The sequence below is a fragment of the Rhyacophila brunnea genome, unplaced genomic scaffold, assembly GCF_057557595.1.
Source record: "Rhyacophila brunnea isolate RB1 unplaced genomic scaffold, BYU_Rbru_1.0 scaffold_2, whole genome shotgun sequence".
NCBI classification, from domain to species: domain Eukaryota; kingdom Metazoa; phylum Arthropoda; class Insecta; order Trichoptera; family Rhyacophilidae; genus Rhyacophila; species Rhyacophila brunnea.
This window is the reverse complement of record NW_028232859.1, coordinates 41,308,192-41,329,173: the sequence shown is the minus strand read 5'-3', so window position 1 is coordinate 41,329,173 and position 20,982 is coordinate 41,308,192. Positions and strand designations below refer to the sequence as shown.

General features: G+C 31.2%; 1 protein-coding gene across 1 annotated transcript in view; it reads right to left on the bottom strand.

Annotated features, from left to right (window-relative positions):
* Positions 1 to 366: 366 nt before the first annotated feature.
* LOC147072330 (uncharacterized) overlaps positions 367 to 20,982 on the bottom strand; it is a 184,180-nt gene continuing 163,564 nt past the window's right edge. The window contains exon 3 of the mRNA XM_085947453.1: positions 367 to 2,897. Coding sequence (XP_085803579.1) covers positions 1,080 to 2,867 — 1,788 coding nt within the window. The 5' untranslated portion in view covers positions 2,868 to 2,897 and the 3' untranslated portion in view covers positions 367 to 1,079. The remainder of the gene's footprint in view (positions 2,898 to 20,982) is intronic.

Sequence of the window (20,982 nt, the reverse complement as noted above, 5' to 3'; positions counted from 1 at the left end):
AAAATGTATATATTTATTTCTTGACAGCAGATGAGTAAAATGCATTTATGTATTTTAATAAAGAAAATATAACATGACGTCTACGGAAGATTTTTTTACTTTGTTTACACTTTTGAAAAATTAAGTATTTAATATTTTTTATGCAATTTTTCGGAATTATTTTAATACATCAAAAGTGTGTTATAAAACGATTATTACTTCAAAGTTAAGTATTATGACCATTTTTTTGTTACTAATATTGTTCATATACATAATAAAATAAATTATTGTAAGTATGTATTAAAGAAATACACAAAGAAAGTATTACAAATTACAAATTTTATTAAAAGTTGTAAATTAATAATACTCTATAGTTATATATAAAAATCAGAAGCAAAATATTTGAAAAATTAATTACACCGAAAAAAATAGCTTCATCTTTATTTTTTGAGTCACAGGTTTTTTAAACAGTAAAATTAAATTACAACATTTAATTTAGGTACTTACTTTATGTAAAAAAAAAACTTAAACTCACTGTTATTATCTAATTTATTTTTATTTTACAAACTTGAATAACATTTATTTAATGTTTAATTTTGGTAAAGTATTTTGGTAATGTTTTCGAGTAAAATATTGCTTTTCGAAAAAAACTTATGACTCAAAAATATCTCAAATCCTTGGTGGATCTCTAGGAAGACCTTAGTTTTTTGTTAACAATAAAACTACTGACGACACAAGATTCTTACATAATATAACATACATACACGTTTTTTTGATTTCTTCAAGGTACATCTTGCATTTTAGCATTCAAACACTTTTAGTTAATGATAAAATCAATTTAAATTACTTTGTATAATGTATGCTCTTAAGCTAATAATGCTCATTACACGAACAGTTTACCCGAATAAAATTATACAGCTAATTAATATCTTTACATAAAAAATATAAAAATACTTCGAAGATATTTAATATTTTAAGACAATTTACAAATAGGGACTGAGTGTTATCGCGAAAATATTATCGCATATTTATACAAAAAGTTCATACAAGCAGCATACAAAATGTATTCTATAAATAACGTTTTCTTTATATTTTATTATTTACACATAGACTATGTGCGGTCTGTCCATTGTTTTGTGGCACGGAATAGATTCGTAGCCGAACTGTTGGTACATATTTTCCATGGTATCTCCATTGATCGGAGCTTTGTTCATAGTGTGCCACGGTGGTGTACTATGGTAAGTATCGGCTGCTCCAGGGGCTATCATAAGATATCGGTTGATTTCCATTTTATCGTCAGACGGCCTCTGGTGGTTTGTTCCATACATCATCCCATTGCTCATTTTTGGTAAATCCCCTGTCAAATCTGAATCGGTCATGACGTGCTTAGATTTTTCCTTTGAACATCGCTTAAGAGCTCCGATGTAATACAGAAGACTTCCAGCGACACTAATTAATATACTCAGAGACAAAACAATCGTGAGAACTGTTACCCATCCCAGTGAGCATCTGATTGTCGATTCTGGAACTTTAATGAACTGTGCATTTTCTAGATTTTCTGGACTTGTGCAGTATATATTTGAAAAATCAATGAAAAGATTTGTGTAATCGGTGTTGTTTAAAGTGACAGGTTGTTTTAAATATTCTTGGCCCAGTTTCCATAGCCAGAGTAATGAGCAATTGCAATGAAATGGATTTCCGCCAATCTGCAGAGACTGTAATTGATCAAGAGGAAAATGTGATGCATGTAATGTGAAGATGTCATTATTTTTAATAGAAATCTGTGTCAGTCTGGGATTTCCGTGAAATATTCTCGTCGGCAATGACATAACTTGAATGTTATCATTCATCCAAATTCTTTCTAAATTGATGTTATCCACGAAAGCTCTGACATCAATTTTTGTGAGCTTTTCCAATCCGCTCAGATGTAAATGGCGTAAGTGAAAGAGGCTTTGAAACGAAACGGGCGGCATCGTATCGAAGAAATTGCCATTGAGCGAGAGGTGGGTGAGATTGGTCAATTTGGATAACGCCGCAGTCGGCACAACAGTCAAGTTGTTGTCGTTCAAATTCAAGTACTGCAATGCGACCAGTCCTTCAAGCGCCGAATGATGAATTCCGGATATGAGGTTTCCCGCCAAATCGAGCACTCGCATCCGCTTGAGGAAGGGGGCGGCCGACTCGGTAATGTTCTCGATTAAGTTACCCGACAGCGAGAGATGCTCCAAATGTAAGACGTGCACTAAATTATCAGTCGGTATATCGAGCAATTGATTATTCTCTAGTAATAGCAATCTTAAATTCACTAAAGGTTTAAACACTTCGTATTCAAAACTGACTATTTTATTGTTTGACAACTTTAACTCCTCTAAAAGGTTCATGTCCCGAAACGCATGACTATTCACAATAGAAATGCGATTTCCAGACAAATCCAATGAAATAAGCGCATTGAGTCCAGTGAACGTATATTTTTCAAGAGCTTCCACACCATTATTACTAATGTTCAAATGAAGCATCTTGGGATTATACTCAAAGTTTTTAGATCCTAAATTTTCTATCCTGTTATAGGAGATATCTAGAGTTGACAGGTCAGCATAGAAGCGAAGCGTGAAAAGGACATTTTGTATCCTATTCCTTGTCAAGTTGATGTAAGCGGCTTCAGGGTTGAGCTGGATCGGGACATCTTCAAGGGCAGCGTCCACGCAGGATGCCGCTCGAAGGGCGTCGTCGCAGATGCACTTGGAGGGGCACAGACTCCGAGAAGCAGACCCTGGCAAGGCTGCCACCCCCGCCAGAGCGACTAACCAGATTGCCCGCGCCCACCGCTCCCTCCATCGGCTTCTTCCGTCCACCTTGCTCCACTCGCATGACATTTGAACATTCTCCATACCATCTCACGTACAACGGAAGTTTGAGCTCTGTAAAAGAAAGAAAAATATTATTTAGTACGTTTTTCAAAGTCAATGCAACTTTTGCCTTAAATACTTGGCGCTCTTTATAAAACAACAAAATTATTAATACCTTGTATTATACGTAATTATGTTCTCAAATTTTTAATTAGCATTGAAATCAAAACAAAATTACCAAATAAAATAATATCATGTTGTTAAATTAATACTGTTAATAAATTTGTAATCGGATTCACCAAAATTGCATTGTTGATATTATTCAAATTGTGTTTATTTTGGTATTAAATCGTTGCAAATGTAGATTGTCTTGAAGCTTCTGTTGCCCGACACATGCATTACATTTCGCTAGTCGAGAACAAACAGTTTGTTAAATTGCTTTTAGTAGAAGGGCGAAATCTGCAGCAAAAGATTTATTGCTTGCAATTAATCTGACAAACATTGTCTGACTAATTAAATGTGAAAAATGTATCGTTGCATCTAATAAAAATAAATTTGCCTAGGAGGAAAATTAATCTATGATTTTTTTCCTCTTTTGGTCTATAAAATTAAAACTTATAGAATATATTATGGCTCAAATTTAAATAATGATGATACTAGAATTCGATATTTTGAGGTAGACCACACAGGATCCAATATATATCCAGTGATACTCGACAACTGATTCCACAAAAAAATATTTGGAAGTACGTAACAATATAATTCACAGGATTGATAAGAATGAAAAACAATATAATATACATATACATTATGTACAAAAATATATAATGTAAGCAGTCTGAAATAATAGGATGCCTATTTACTATAGTTTTTGTTTATCCAATACTCAATACAATATACGAGATTTAATAACGCTATACTCTTAATTATCCATACTTTTATATAGGTACTTACTTATATAGTTATAGGTATATTTACTAATAGTTATTTAATGATTTCATAAAAGGAAAATGGCTACTATGAATACATACATATTAATAGGTACGTCAGTCAACAATATTAAATCTGGTATAAGTTTATTAATATTAATGATTATGCATTGTACTTTAGTTTAACATGTCAAATATTATGTAATAATTATATAATATATTATTTTACAGTTTAACAAATAATCAACCCAGACATTCCCATTTATACTGGAATCAATGATTAATTAAAAGAAAGGGTTAATTATAAAGAAGCGACTTTTCTACATCGAATGATACGAGTATTATCAACTCAAAACATTGAGTTGTTTCCCTATATTATAACTATTGTATCGATATAATGGTCGACACCGCACTATCTTAGAGGCACTTTTTGACTCTTCATCTTCACAATTTTGTTAAATATAGTAGATTGCGGTGAAAATGATGTGTTTAATGAAATCATCATTTTAATATATCCACATTTAAGACACATTTTTAAGATAATGAATCGTACAACGAGTCTTAAAATGAAGAAATGATAGCATTAGTTGCAAAATCAACTTTTTCACATTTTTTTAATAATTTTGAAGTACTTGCGTTTTTATCACTCTAATGAATTATATACTATCAAATGTTTAAATGTAATTTTGTTTAGTTCATTTTATTTGGCTATTTGCGGTTATAATTTTTGACAATATACATGCTTGCCAATGATAATATTTTTGTATAAGACAACTCATTTTTTGTGAACATCTTTAAATTGCCGATTTTGCAACTGGTTCCTTCAAGTACTTAATAGAATTATCACAGTTTGATAGCATTGGTTATAATTAGTATAAATATGACAGTTTTAAACTTCAAAGTTACAATGCATTCATCTAAATCTTTTATAAACAAAGATATTTTCGAAAATATTTTATATCCACGGAAATATTTCACTACAGTTCCAAATACGTGCCATAGCTTATCAAAAATAGCAACAGTATTTACACGTCGCCAATTCTAGCAATGTTTTCTTTTAAGACGTCGCAGAAACAAATAAAAAAGATGCAACTGAGTATCGTATTCCAGACGCCAGATGTGTAGCGTTTGTCTTTCTAATGCATGGAATGGCGCGGCCGTCACTTTTCGCAGTTGCTAGAAAAACACCTGTGCTGCGAGTTCACTGTATCTGTAATTGATGCAGGTAGATACTAGATAGTAAAAGATTTTAACGGACAACTAGAGCCAAATAATATATTATTAGGACGTAGCAATTTTTAAACAAATGGAAATTTAAAAAAAAAAATCTTATAAAATTTGAAAGAAAAAATATATTATTGTATAAAAAAAATTGTATGATTTACAGTTGTTAATCATAACAATGTTTAATAACATTATAAACGTACTATTTAAATAATAACAATTAGGTAATAGTTTCTTCATACTGTGTTTAATTCGTGTTCATATATCTTCAGTAAATCATTGTGTTATCATCAAATTGTTAATATAATAGACTTAGAATAATGCTCCTAAGATTTTTACATTATGCCGAATAAGTACTAATATTGTGATGTATTTAAATACATATTAGGTACTTAAATCATTCATTATTACATCTTAGAAATTATTCACTGTAGTTATAATATTTTATTTTACGTACTTTTTCTATTATTAGTGACCAAATGAAGATGTCTTAAGAACGGAAATAATAAAATAAAAATATTACAATTAATAATAATATATTTAAAGAGTTTGATACTTCTTAATAAATATGTAAATACAGTGTATTTCTAGCAAGAATTTGACAATAATTGGCACCATTCAAATACCACATGATATTATTTATTTCTGTTATAAAAACGACACTCCATACTCCATACAAATATAATATATATGCAATATATAAAATATTTACAACTTCAGTTAAAATTAACTTCACTTCAATAATATCATTGTTAACTAGATTTTAGCAATGTATATAAGTACTTATATTCCAAGTGATGACTGATGAGTTAGATTCATTGGTTCATTTTGGTGTCTCTGACTTTAAGTATTTATTAAGCTTTCAATTCAAATAGATCACAACTTTATTGATGATACATCATTATGTATATCCAATGAATAATGCTTTATTCTTTAATCCTGTAAATTATTCATTGAATAAAAAAATATTTTAATAAAATATATTGGTAAGTGCACGTACTGTTATGTCCCGGATTATGGAAAAGACAGGTCTTGTTCAAATTATCTCAACCATATACTTGACAAAGTCAATCCGTAGCATAATAAGTGAAATAAATGTATGTATGCTCGGTTAATAACAATCAAGGTGAGTATAATATTATTTCAATCTCAAAAGGAGGGTAGTTCCGTCAAGTAAAACTACCCGAAAAGGATTTTACAGGCGATTTACTTTGAAATACAGCAAGAACTTTTTAGATAGAATATTTATTTAGTTAGAAAGGCGATACAAGTGAGCACTTACTAGCTAGTTACAAAAATTAATGACAAATTATGCATTGATACATTGGTCTTTTATATTATTAGGCGGATGTTTTGTTTTGTATCTTTTAATATTTCTAGAATTGTGGTTTTGAATTGTTATGCGGATGTTTTGTTTTGTACCATTTAATATGTCTAGAATTGTGGTTTTGAATCGTTTGGCGGATGTTTTTGTTTTGTACCATTTAATTTATTTAATTAATACTTATTGAAATTGTAAGAAGTGAGTGAATGTTGTGGTTTCCTGTGTTGATAAAGTCAACTACATTGACACGTATAGCAATACGTTAAAACTAAGCTGTAGAGAGATCCTGACGTCGATTAAGAATTAAGGTATTTTAATAAGTTAGTTAATCGATTAATTATTTGATTTGAAATTAAAAAAATGATGGCCGATGTTAACAATTTTTTTATATACACACTTTGGACCATGATTAAGGCATTAAGGTGACTAAATTAGTAAAGCACACTGGCCGAAATCCAGTAAATGCAGGTTTGAATTCCGCTCGGCACCATTTCTTGTCTTATACGTATGTTTCTGAAGTGTCACTGAAATAAATATATCCAATTAAAAATGCTGCATTCTTGAATATTGCTAATTAATCATAATATAATAAAAATAGTTTTAAAGATAATAGCATGACGTGCATTACAATAAAGATAGGTTAATGCATGTTGCTGGAGGAAATTTACTGTAAATCGATGAAATGGATATCATTGTATTATAATAGTTAATTTGAATGTACAATATTTTTAAAGCATAACAGTATGGTGCAGTAATTATGTTGGGCCAATTATGATCGTAATCCAATCCCAACCCGATCCAATATTCCTACCTACGTATCAAAATTATTGTTGACATCCAGTCACTGTAATACCAGGCACGTTTATAAATAAATGACAGTTACATAACGAAATCCGTCAACACTGAACACCTGTAAAGCCGGCACTTGTGAATTGACCATAAACCGCTGTAAAGTACTCAATCAAATATCCAGTATCCTTTCGTCATCCTTCGCGCACCGTATCTGTTCGACGTTATTTGCACTAAATCTGATATGGTTTGAGCGAACGTCGCATCATCATCCATCCTGAAATTGTCATCATTGTTCATCCCAAAACACACGTGAGAGTGAATTTCCGAACTGTTAATTTACCATTTACCATGAAACATGAAACCAGCTCGGTTCGCCAGTCATCTCAACACCAAAGGCTAGTGCCTAAATTGAATCCCTGGGTAACCACCTTCACCCAGCATCAAAAATCTACCCTAAGTCAGTCTTTTAAAAAGCGCTGCCAGTATATAACAAGGTACCTACTTACCGTATTTAGTAAATAAAAAACTATATATTATATTATATTTAAAACATATTGTATTTCTCATTTAATAGACTCAAAATGGAAAGTTTTTTATATTGGGCAGTTAAAAATATTTTTTAAATGTTCGCATATTTAACTAAGCAGCTCCACGTTTTCTATGCACGCGCATGCCTAGGCGTATGTATAGCCACCCTTCTCTGCGAATGGCCGAAATTTCCATGAAATAATTCCGCGCAGCTAAAAATGTAATTACATAGTTGAATCATGAACTCGTAAAACAAGTCCTTATCTCATGCAATTATTCCCGGCCGGTCCCAACCCTCCGTTGCATTCTCCCACTCTCTGAAGGTAGGTACAAACTGGCATCCCGGTTTCGCACTTTTCATCATTACCAGTGACGGAACAATTTTGAATTAAAATATACCTGTGCAATGTACCCACACGTGTCCAATTTTTTTTACGTATACAGTTGACCGTATCATACTTCACCGTGAGTTGTTGTATCGAACACTGATAACCGTATATCATTGAGAATTGTGATACGGAAAAATGTAATACCTACATTCAATTTACATGTTCTGTAAGACCATGGTGATAATTATTATGATTCTTTTTGCAGTGACGACCCTAGAGCATAGCTACAAAATTCTATACACTTAAATATTTTTTCCGCTTTTTTAAAAAGACGAATGCAATCAAAATCTTTAAAATTCGACAAACAAATCCAGTAATGTCTAGAGAAAATACATACCAGCGCGCGGTGATAAAAAAAACAAAACATATATACTCTAAATCTCGTAGGTAATATTATTTAAATACCTCAGATGCATAGAATAGTTAGGTATGTTGTATGCTTTGGTTCGGCGGAGGATAGGTATTGCAGTTGAACGACGGTAATACTTGTTCGTGGTGATGGAGGAGGCGAGAATTTATTTACTGTTTCAAATAACTACAAAGTCCAATCTATAGATGTACGTCCAATCGATACAATATAATAAATATAACGGTAATTCGGTGCGATGTGTCTTTAACGGAAACTTGTAATCGAATGAGACGTCCAATCGATTCTGACCCGCTTTATTAACCAGCCGCATTATGAAATAATATTAATTTGAAATGTTATCAAATTGCAGAATCTCATAACATCACGAAATCATATTATATTATAGGTACTGACTGATTGTACGTGAAAAATGAATATTTAATAAAAATAATATTATAATTATTGAGATATGGGCTACAGGAGTCCGATGACTTATTATTATCAAGTTTATTATTCTTACGATAAAAGCATTTTTTAAGAAACTTTAAGATGTGTATTTGAATACTACTTGGTATTTTTTACGACTTTTTATATTACTTATATATGCGATATTATTATTATAAGGTATGTATATAATAATATATGAATAGCATAGCTGTATATTCTGCCTATTTGCATATATATCTTAATTATAGGAACACCACTGCGGTCGATGGTAATGAAAAAGGCCCAACAGAAACGGAGATATGTTTTAAAATGAAGTCCGGTAAAAGTTCCGAGAGGAAGCGCAGGAAATTATTCATTCGTGGCGGGAAACAACACCTGATATGAATCAAAGGTAAGAAAACCACCGAAGCTATACTATATCATAATATTTTTTATAGCTGACTGCTAAATTATGATATAAATAATAATAATATATGGCCGTTCACATTGATAAGTAGGTACCATTTACTTATTTTTTTTATAATATCATCTTTATCAGTTTGGATCAACACATTGCTAAATGAATGCCTATAAGAGCTGATACAATTCCTTTTCTCCCTGTGAATTGCATTACCATGTAAAATGTATTACCATAACATAAATATCTCGGCAACCTAGAAGCCTCAAGGTGTACCTGTCATAAGTTTTTTTATATCTTGGGTACCACTGAATTGACTAGATTTATCCAGTACCTTTTTAAAACAAATGATTTACCCAAAAGTGCTATATTATAACGTTGTTTCCTTTATTTTAAATGGACAACTAGGTACAGATATTTTTTAAATAATATATAAATATCCATAAAAATGGTCAAATCATTAGTCTACTCATGAAGGTTTATATTATTTGCATTCTTTCGGAAATTTGCCGTCTATCTAAATTGTACTGCTTCCAAGCAACACATGACCTGATTACACATACGGGGCGTCACTGATTCACTGTAATTAAGATTAACGTGACTAATTTTCCAGGGACAATTGGAGAAGAATTCTTCTCAGAATATGAACTGCTCACAAAAAGACAAAATAAAGGAAAAGAGCCTCTAAATATTTTTTTATATTATTTTATAATGCAAGTAATTAGAAAATATTGTTCTAAATATTAAAAAAGCAAAGTAGTATAGTAGCCTAGTAACTATTTTTTGTTTAAATTGATTGCTATTAATTAACCAATTCACATAAAAGCCTTAAAAAAGCTTGTAAGTACGACTAAAAAGAATATATACTATAAACAAAATGATAATAAATTATACAGGTTGTTTTTAGCTCGATAGCTATTTCGGTTGCGATACTAAGACTACAAAGAAAAATAACCTGATTATGCTTATAGAAGTATAAAACTCATAGAATGAGGAGGGATGATCTCTCCCCCTCACCTTCGAATTATTCAAGAAGATTACCTAAGTAGAATACTAACTTGAAAGTTACTATAAAATATAGTAGTTTTAATAAACTGTTTGGTTATATAATTTTAATTTTTAAACAAATATAAAACAGCGGTAGATAAAGACCTTTTGTACACATAATTTGTTTTCATAAACTTCTCAAGTGTATGAAATCATTCAAATGAGCAATTTTTCGGCGGATCATTAAAGTAATAGTCAACAATTTTATTAAATTTAGTTTTACAAGTATATAAATTGTCAAAAATTATTCTTTCGCGAACTTTATTGTTGCTTTATGAAAAATGTTTTCGCGCAAAAACGTATGTCTGAATTCATTGAATTGTATCAAATTTATCTGTGTACAACTGAGTGAAATGAAATGAACCTAATTTAGAATAAAGTCAATTTAAAATAAACGAGATATACGAGTAGATTTAAATTAAAATTTGAATTTTGTGATAGTATCTACGCATTTTGTATTTTTTAGAAAATTAAATTGATGCGAACTTATAAATATATTCTTATTATTTAAGTAATAGCTTACAATTATGTTCGTAATAATATATTTCGTGATACTAAGGTTTTTAGGGTTTTCAGTAGAAAATGTTGTTAGGTTGTTCTTTTATTCTAATGACGATATCTACGATAATACCCTCATGCTCATCAATTTCATTTATGACACTACAACCTTTGGTGGATTGTGGCCTTCTTCAAAAACTTCTTCCATCCTGGACGATCCAACGCCGACACTCTTCAGTTAAATCTCTTGTGGCACAATCCACCCATCACAATTTCGGCCGTCTATGTCTTCTCTTGCCTCCAAAGGTTGTGTACATAGCCCGTCTTACTAGTATATCCTCCGGCATTCTATGCACGTGCACTATGCACTTTCATATAGGTACCCATATATTGATATATAAACATAAAGCAAGTTTTATAAAAAACCATTATACGTGTTCAACAAATAAAGTTTCGCATCCTATAACTCTTCAACCATAAAATATATCAATAAAATACATTAAGATTATGTTGCTCAATTTTATTTGATTGATTTTTCTTATCAATGTTTGGAGCGGCCGACAGATTAGATTAAAGATATTACAGCATTACACAATATACCTATCAACTGCCATAATTTCACGCAAAAAAAACTTGGTAAGCCATGATTGCAGAGCTAAGTACTTATATAATGTTATTAACGTATTTCGGGTAGGTAGTCAATTTCGTCATTCAAACTATTTAATTTAAGAATCTAATTTATAGGTCCGTCTCACATTATGTAGCGACTTAGGGTCGTATGCATGAGATTCCCAAATACTTTACTATAGGCTAAATACTGCTCATTTGTATGCATGAGTGCAAATATAATCCGTTGGTGTCATGGCATCCATATAATGGCAAACTTATAAAATTTCATTCCCCGATTATTAATTTAAAATTGTAAATGTGTCTGAAAGTGTGCGAACTGTACCATATAAATTTAATAATTATAAACGAATAATTATTATGAAATTTAAATAATTTATCAGTTATTTTATCACATTTATTTTATAATTCTACTGTACGAAAGGATAGATTATTCCCACTAAACATTTTCATTTGGTGGCAATACATACAGTTATATTATGACTAACTTCACTTTAATCACTTCTATTATGAGATTTCAAAACGGAATAAAAATAAATGAATGAATGAAATGAGTAAACAGCACGACTAGGAACTGTTTTAAAAGTTCGCAAATGTTTTACACAGTCTACAAAATAAACGAGGCCTCAAGCAAACGTTTGTTGTAATGAATGCATTATTAAAATGACATTTAAAAGTGACAGATGAAGCAGCCATTTTGTGACGTCAGATTGCTTACGTCACAAACAGTGCTATACGATATATGGTGGAAAATCGGTTAAATAGCCTATAAAGAATTTCGGAGTCTCATACATATGGCCCCTAAAATGTAAAACTGTATAACCAAGTTATACTTGATAGAGTGAACATAATATTGTCTACTACGCGAATACACAGTGATAAATAAGTTCTATAAAATAATTGTAAATTACTACTAAACAAACACTGAATCTCTTAAAGAGAGTTAGCTCGTCGTTTCAATGATAATGCGCGCGTAATTAATACTCTAAATTTAAACGATTCCTGCAAGAACAAACAAAATCAAGAGGTGTGCTTAGTTTAATCAAAACGAACACCTCGGTCTTTAAACAGATGGCTTTGGCGCCAACTACAAAGTCAAGTAGTTCAACCCTAGATCTCCAGGCTTAAGCCTCAGTCTAACCAAGATCTTAACCATAACGAACCTTTGCCTTAACAAGAAAAGGGAAAACCGCGGAGGCTGTGTTTGCTGCCTCATCAAATATTAATTAGCATCTAATGAAGCGCCCTCTCCGCCGTTATGGTTTATAAGACGTTGCGCCGTCAAGTATTAACCCCCAACGAATAACGAGACAACGATTCTACTTAACGGATCACTTCAATACTAGAATCATTTCCGTGATACTTTACTGTGATTATTTTAATAGCCGTTTTAGTTCAATGCATAAAACAATTGGATGGTTTTATAAATACTAAAAGTATTGCAGTGGCGAAGGGTGGAGGTAGGCTGTAAGGATCAGCCATTCATAGTGCACACTAAGCTTTGTCAGTCATACGTATTTGTTTTCATTGAAATAATACTACATTTTACAGACAGTGCTGGTTAGTTTTAAAATTTCAAATGAACCCTGCAAAATCAAGCCATAATAAAATATAACAGTCAAAAAATACTCGCCTAGGTATCTATAAAATATCCAAAGTTATGTATGATTTAACTCAATCATTTTAGATATTTTATAGATATAATACAATTATTATCTATTATAAATAGTTTGGTTTAGGCAGAGGTTAATGAATAAAAAAAATGAACCAGCAATATGTATGTGTTCTTAATCTAATGAAAACAAATAAGTATGAATGAAAAAGTGTGTACAATTTTGTCGTATCGCCCAAAGTACACCAAATGGTTTCGTTTGACAGGGTTTAATTGATTTTTAAAAACTAACCAACACCATCTGTAAATTGTAGTCTTATATATATTGACCATGTCCGATCCTAATAGGATCATATGGGCCCCACAGAGTGGAGGTTTGCATTAACAGATTTTATTTTTACGAGAAATGGATGTCAGCCACTTCCTCAACCTATTAGGTCCATACTCTGACTCATACACAAATTGAAAAACAATATGTGTATTTTTCAGACCCAGGATTCTAACCTGCGACCCTCGACACTATAGACCGGCGCTTAAGCCACGCGGCTATCGTGGGTGTATTGTAGTCTTAGTTCAATAAAAACAAATATGTATGACTAACAAAGTTCAATGTACACTATTTATGGCGGATCTTAACAACCTACCTCCACCCTTTGCCACTGTAGTATTGACATGACTGTATACTTAACTTTCTTTGAAAGAATTAATTTATTTTTTCACAGTATATTGTTAACCATTTAAATATTAAATTATTTTGGATATTTAAATATTCCTCTTGCGTGAGGTGAGTTTTGGTAGCACGGTTTTGTAAATTATTTGAAAGGATCTACTTATTGTTAATACGTACTGTTATATAATTATTTATCTTTTTTAGAGCCGAGCCACAGCGGGCGACTCTGGTCTCGAGACCAGGTGTGGCATGGTCCATATAACTGCATGCATCGGTCTGGTCTCGGCGACTGGTCTCAAGACCAGAGTCGCCCGGTGTGGCTCAGCTCTTACTCTAAATATCTTGAATTTATAATTTCCTAGTGAATTCAATAGGTGATCATTCAACCTCCCTCCATCTTCTTTAATGTGAAGGTGCTACTTTGAACCTGGTTTAGCCACATACTGTAGACTTTCTTCGATAGTTTTATACTGGCCTTATTTTTTTCAAACCGACAAGATTCATGAGTCCTTTAATACCATCCATAGAGTGTATACTGTGAAGCCACGGAATGCTGGCATGATTTTGGAAGACTGGTGGACGACCAGCATTCTTGGAGTCGCTAAGTATTAGAGATTATGAGGCATTATGTTCTACCCAAGGAGCTCACCAGTAGTTTTATTAATTTAAAAATACATTAATTTGATACAAAAAACCTTCCTTTGACTTTGTTTGATGGAAATTAATATAATATTACCGCTATGTTGTTTGCTATGCAAAATTGTGTAATAATAGTTTGAGAAAATAATAATACTTAGGTATAGTGATGGAAAGACTATAGATTACATTGTTAAATTTTAATTAAATATTAAGATGGCTTATTTGCAGTTTTAATTGAAAAGCTTTGTCATGTTTTGTGGCCTAACAAAAGTTTTTAGGTCTAATTAGTGTTTCCTTCGCCAACAACGTAACCCAATATCCAGGACACAACGGGTATCTAAGTACAATAGTTTCTTACGCAACTATCCTTATATTATTATAAAATAATATATATTATAGTATCGTGTACATACCGAGTTAGAATAATATATATATATTATTTTTAACTCACTCCATTGCATATATATGCAAATAATATTATATATTTTTGTGCTCATGGCGTTTATATAAATAATATTTTATAACTTGACATCACAAAAATCGTAATTTCAAATAAAATGTTTAAAAAATCTATCAAAATATAACAAGTATAAATAATAATATGTAAGTATATCGGCATTTGATAGTAATAATTGCAATATAAGTAAATTTAATCATCAGTCTCTGTGTCTAATTAGTGCAAAAAAATTCCATCGACAATTTACGAAGTACTTGAAAAGCAAATCTATCCTAAATTTTGTAAATTCTGATAAATGTAATATTTTTTAAGATGATTCGGTTTCATACAATAATTTCTACAGTGGTACTATAATTTATTATTGTTGCTAGTTTTTTTATTGGCCTTCCAAAAACTGTGTGTGCCCTATCAAAAAAATAATTAATATGTATCTAGTTATTTGTAAAACTCTAAAAACTTTATTTCCACTCTCATGTATCTTCTCAAATATGTTAGTCTTTCAACTGAACTTGAAATGTGCAAGGATGTAGCGAGGTCTGTATTCAGCCAATTTTGAGTTTCGTGAAGATGGATCGATGGGTCCGTTGAATCTTAGGTGTACATTGGTACGACCGCGTTACAAACACTCAAATTCGGAATTCGGACACGGAATCCCTCAGTGATTGAAGTAATTATGAAGAGACGCTTGCTAGGATATGTGATCCGAATGCCGCCAGAGAGTGCGACATTCCATACCCTTGTGACACAATCTCAGAGTGGCCGACCCTCCCTGACTCTGCAGCGGTGCTACAAAAGGAATCTACGTGCTGCAGATCTTACATGATGGGAGGCGCGAAATATGGCCATGGATCGAAGGAAGTAACGTGACCATGTGGTTTCCCTATACCCCAATGCTGGGACATGACAGGGAGAAGTAGTAGTAGTAGAATGTATCTACCCAAGTAGGTATGCTTCATATAAATTACATCTGGAATTCCCATTTCAGATTTGGTTCAGACACTGTCTTGATATATTTAGGTGAGGGGGGGGGGCTGATGCCAGGAAGCCTAACGAGTGGGTCTGCAATTAGAAAATAGTTAAATAGGTTCCCGCCAGTCCCTTCCTACCTACAGTTGAAAAACCAATCAATAACCCCTGCAATATTTGTTATAAACAATACTTACCTTTAATATGATTAAAAAGCTTCATTCACGTACACATAATATTGAGACTTTACTTCTAAGTTAGCAGCTTATAACTTCGCCAACATATTCCTGCCCTGTCAACGTTCAGTATCAAGCCACAATTTTACGATAACCACACGTGCAATGCGGGTAAACAATTTTCCAACAGTTGGATATATGGACAAATCTTAGAATAGTGGAAAGTTGATTAGGCTTTGCTGTGACTGAATTCAAAACTGAACCCGCTATTTCATTGGGGAAAGGGTTCCGTTTCCGCAAACTCTCCCCCTTTTCAGTATTCTCCGAGGTACTTCGCGTATATATTATAACTTATTGCAGTAATGTTTCCTTGTTACACGGTGCACGTAGAGGGGTGGAACGTTTCTCCGCATGAAAGACAGCCAGTTTGGCCAAGTAAAATTATAATGGTGAAGGCTAAGGTATTTCAGATTTCAATGATAAAAATTTTACTTTTTGAAAATCATTAGGTACCGATAAGTATCTTCCGGAAAAAAATCCATCAAGTAAACTGATCAGTGTATTTATTCAAATTTATATTTAAAATATTTTCACAATTATTTATTTTTTATTCACACTGAGAACCGTAATACCTTTAATTTCCATTTATTTGAGTGCTTTCTCAGGTATCTATCCTTAATATTATAATAAATTAGTGAACAACACCAAAATGATCAACTACCTACTATAAAAGAGAGAATAATAGGCTTATTTTTAATATGGTAAAGATTCTATGGTGATTCCTTTTTTTTATAATTCTTGAAAAGCTAGGTGCCTACATCTAGAAAAAAAAATATCAGCATTGAAGGCACTGTTTTGAATAAAAAAAAATGGATTTCGGTTCTTTAATTTGATTTTGTAAATTGTTTACCCCCGCGATGGACGAGTGGGAACGTGTCCGTTTATGAAGTCGTGCGCATGTATTATATATACAAGACTGCCATCAGCAGCTATCGAGAATAGTTTATCATATCTTTGTATTGAGGTATTATAATTGTTACAATAAGTTGGCCGTCTAAGCTGTCAAAACTGTATATCTCGCTCTAAAAGTTAACACAGCCAAGGGAGGTGCTTTCAAAACATATATAACGAATACAACTAACTTATTGTAATTATAATGCCTCAATTAATGCATACATATGATAAACTACTCTCGATAGCCTCCGATGGCAGTCTTGTGTATTCAATGTGTGTTTTACCTCTATCATTAACCTAATAGATTGACTAACTAACTAATATCATCTTGTGACTAAGCCTGAGGTTAACAAGATGTAGAAACGCACAGAAAATATTTTTTCGCGTACCTATCACTATTAAGCTTGCTATGAATGAATCTGCAATACAAAATAAACAGCAAATTTAGTATTCAGTAACAGATACGTAAGGAGTTTTTTTTTTAAATTTATTTGATAATTCTCACAATAGATACCTAATACACTCGTGACTTACTTCGTTTTACATTAAAATTTAAAACAAATATATAAAGTAAAAGATACTTATTTCCACATCAATTTAACTTATTTACTGTGCTTATAATTATTAACCGTTCATTGACTGTGTGACTAATTTTGACATTTCCAAACGAATGAATAAATTCTAAGAAGTTTCACGTAAGATGACAAATCGAAAAGGAACTACAATATGTAGGTAATTTAGCCGTATTTTGAACGAAAAAAATATCGCATTATCTAAAAAAATATCAACGGTATATGTGACAGAGGAAGGCGCCACGTTACATAGTGGAGGAAAAATTAAAGATTATTCTGGTGGTGACACACCTCATAAAGAAACTAGCACAAGAAGAAAATTTAAATATATACATGTTCACAATTTAGATACTCTATGCCATGGATTTTTTTTACTAATAACTCACTTGCATAATAGTTAAAAAAAAAATTGCCATGATTATTAAGTAGATAATATAACTATGGTAAAGCACAGCGCGGAGAATACAATAATAGTGATGGGTTGTTTGTATTTCGTAAATGTTTTTTTTTTATTATTTTTTGTAATGAGTACGTTTAGTATGTGGTATATGAATTATTTATATTACATTCATTAAATAACCATTTTTTTATATATTATTTTTACCATAATAACTGGGAATACATTGTCGTTAGTATACATAATATTGATACCTACTCAATGAAACAAAACTCTCGTCCAACAGAGATAAATTTATTTGTATACGCAAAAGAAGAGTTTTGCTACCCTACCGCATATTTCAATTCACATAACTCGTTTTCGAGCTACTAACGGTGAAACAGTATTTAATTACTAGTTTTATTTATATGACTAATACAAAAACTTTACCCAGCAAAACTAAATTAGATATATATTAATTATAAAATAATTTATGAATATTTAGTCAATTTTATTTCATACAAATAAAACGAGTTCCAAGAGTTAAATTATTGTTATTTAATTTATTGTTATAAGGGTACTTCCGCTTAGTACTTATTATTTATTTCAATTATTATTATTATATAACATTTTTTATATAGTTGCTATTAATTAACATTAACTACCTACGATGGCTGGGGGGCTTCGAATCTCGGGTCTGGTAAATTCATATATGTTTTGTTTTTCAATGTGTGTTTTGACCCAGAGTATAGACCTAATGGCTTGAGCAATAATTAGCTAATATTCATTTCTCGTAAAGAGAAAACAAAAATCTGTTAGTACCTACGTAATCCACTCTGTGGAGGCACATTTTATGATTTTAGGATTGTGTAGTAAACAGATAATACTTTTTGATTTTTGATTTTTGAGGTAGTTCATTTTCTTTTCTATTCTTTACTATTATAAATTGTTAAAAATAAAATGGCGGGCAGCTATATTGATATTTCGATTAAGTTAATTATCTACTTACGTGTATATTAGTATTTGTAATTGTATATTATTGTGTGGTAATAAAATTATTAGTATTTAATAGTTACTTGTATATTTTTTTATCTCTGGTGTTGTTTGCAGACGTTAGATTAAAATATTTCAACTCTTAAAATATAATATATTTTAAATTTCCATCAAAATAATTGCTTCATAAAGTAACTAAACTTATTTATTAACCTATTATAATATTAATAATTAATAACTGTTCATATTACATATGAAATAATAATTATTATTGTATAGTGAAGCTGTTATGATAACGAGCAAATGCAAAAGAGACTCCTTCAGGCAAAGAAATATCCATTAAAATTAAACTGTTTACATTTAAATAGCTTATCAAATGTAACTCTTAAGAAGATAACCATGGAATTCCGTTTCGCAAACGATACCTACCGCGTAAATAGACAAGTACGTGTATATCACTCATACCAAGAAGCCGGCAATTAATACAGCCAGTATTAGGGCGTAAGACAAACAGTCAGGCTTCTTCAACTTCCGCCAAATTCCTACTGCACCTACCGCCGCCCCGACTCCACATTTCCACCCCCACCCCAAGAGATACTCCTTTTCATCTTTTAATTTCCTGTTCCGTCCTGCTTAGTGCAACGTAGCGTGGCATATAGCGAGCTGTTACGGAACACCCTCTCTCTCTCTTGAAGTATTACCGAGACAAGCCAACCTGGGCGGAAATGAAACTTAATATATTATTCACTTATAATATTTTAAAGTAGGAAATATTTCTGAGAATCCTTGTTGGATTTGCGAACGCGACTTGAATGTTTAAAACTGAGCCTGGCTAGATAAAGACCGCTCCTCTAAGATGATGGTTAGAATAAATTGTTTTATGTATATTGTATGCAGTAGACTTTGAGCTTATTCTAATGAAGTACGCAATACAATTTGAAGTAAATTCATTATTTAAAGCTTCTTTTGATGAAATAAATCAGATTATATTATATACAATTAAATTTAAAGACGATGAAACAAATGTTTATACGAGTGTAAATCACTGCGATTTTTTTGGAAAAACTTTTCAATATGATAGATATGATTAATATAAACCAAAGAATTTCCAGTACAATATCAACATTACTCATAACATACATTAGAGAAAGCGTATTTATTATACTCAGAATATATTTATTTTGAAATTTCTTCAGCCTAGACTATCTTCACATTTGAATAAAATGTATTATTGAGTAGAGTAGATAATATATTATATTTTTTGTATGAAATACAAATTTTACGACATCTAACATATTTTATTAGGTATATATAAAACTCAGCACTAAAAGCAGTAAAATAAATGGTAAATATATGGTCAATTCTTAATATTAAACAATATTTGAGTCAGCCGTTCCCTGGCACTCCCTGGTAGCAAAATAAATATTTTCCCATGACTGAATAAACCAAAGACAACACCAAGATAGTGGAAAGAGGTTTAATATAATATTATACAAAAGTAACAAGGAATCTACATTTTTCTCTATCTCATTCAGTCGCTTATGATTTGCATAATTATCTTTGGTAAATATACGCAAAACATCTATGTAGGTAAGTATCTGTGTAGATTCTCACTTCAATATTCCAAAAACCTCAGTAATATTCATATACCTATGAATTTAAATTAACATACCTACCCAACTTGAAAGGTTTTCTGAAAATTAATAAATTAACCCATACTTTTCTTTATATAATAATATTATATACTAATTTCTTATTAAAAATATTTCGATGTTTTAGCGGATATTATTAAAAGCTGTGGAAGTAGTATATTATAATATATATTTCCCTTTTATGTAAGTTGTTTACTTTACTGAACGAATGTTTGTGTGAGCCCAATAATGTAGAGTGCTTCAATTTTAATTAGTTGATCCAGCAAAATTCTGGCTTACAGCTTTCAGTGTTCTATTTTGTTGCATGATTTAAAAAAAATACATTTCCATTTTGAAATAAAAAGCAAAAATAATAGCTTTTAAAATTAAAACATATCAATTAGTTATAGAACAAATTTAATACTTCTTAATTATTGAAATAAATAAATATCAGGACAAGTTTCATTATTTACAGGACTATAATCAACCAATCTACTCTAAATTTTGCATTCCATTTATTTGTGAATATAATATATTATATCTCCTGGTTGAAAACTGTA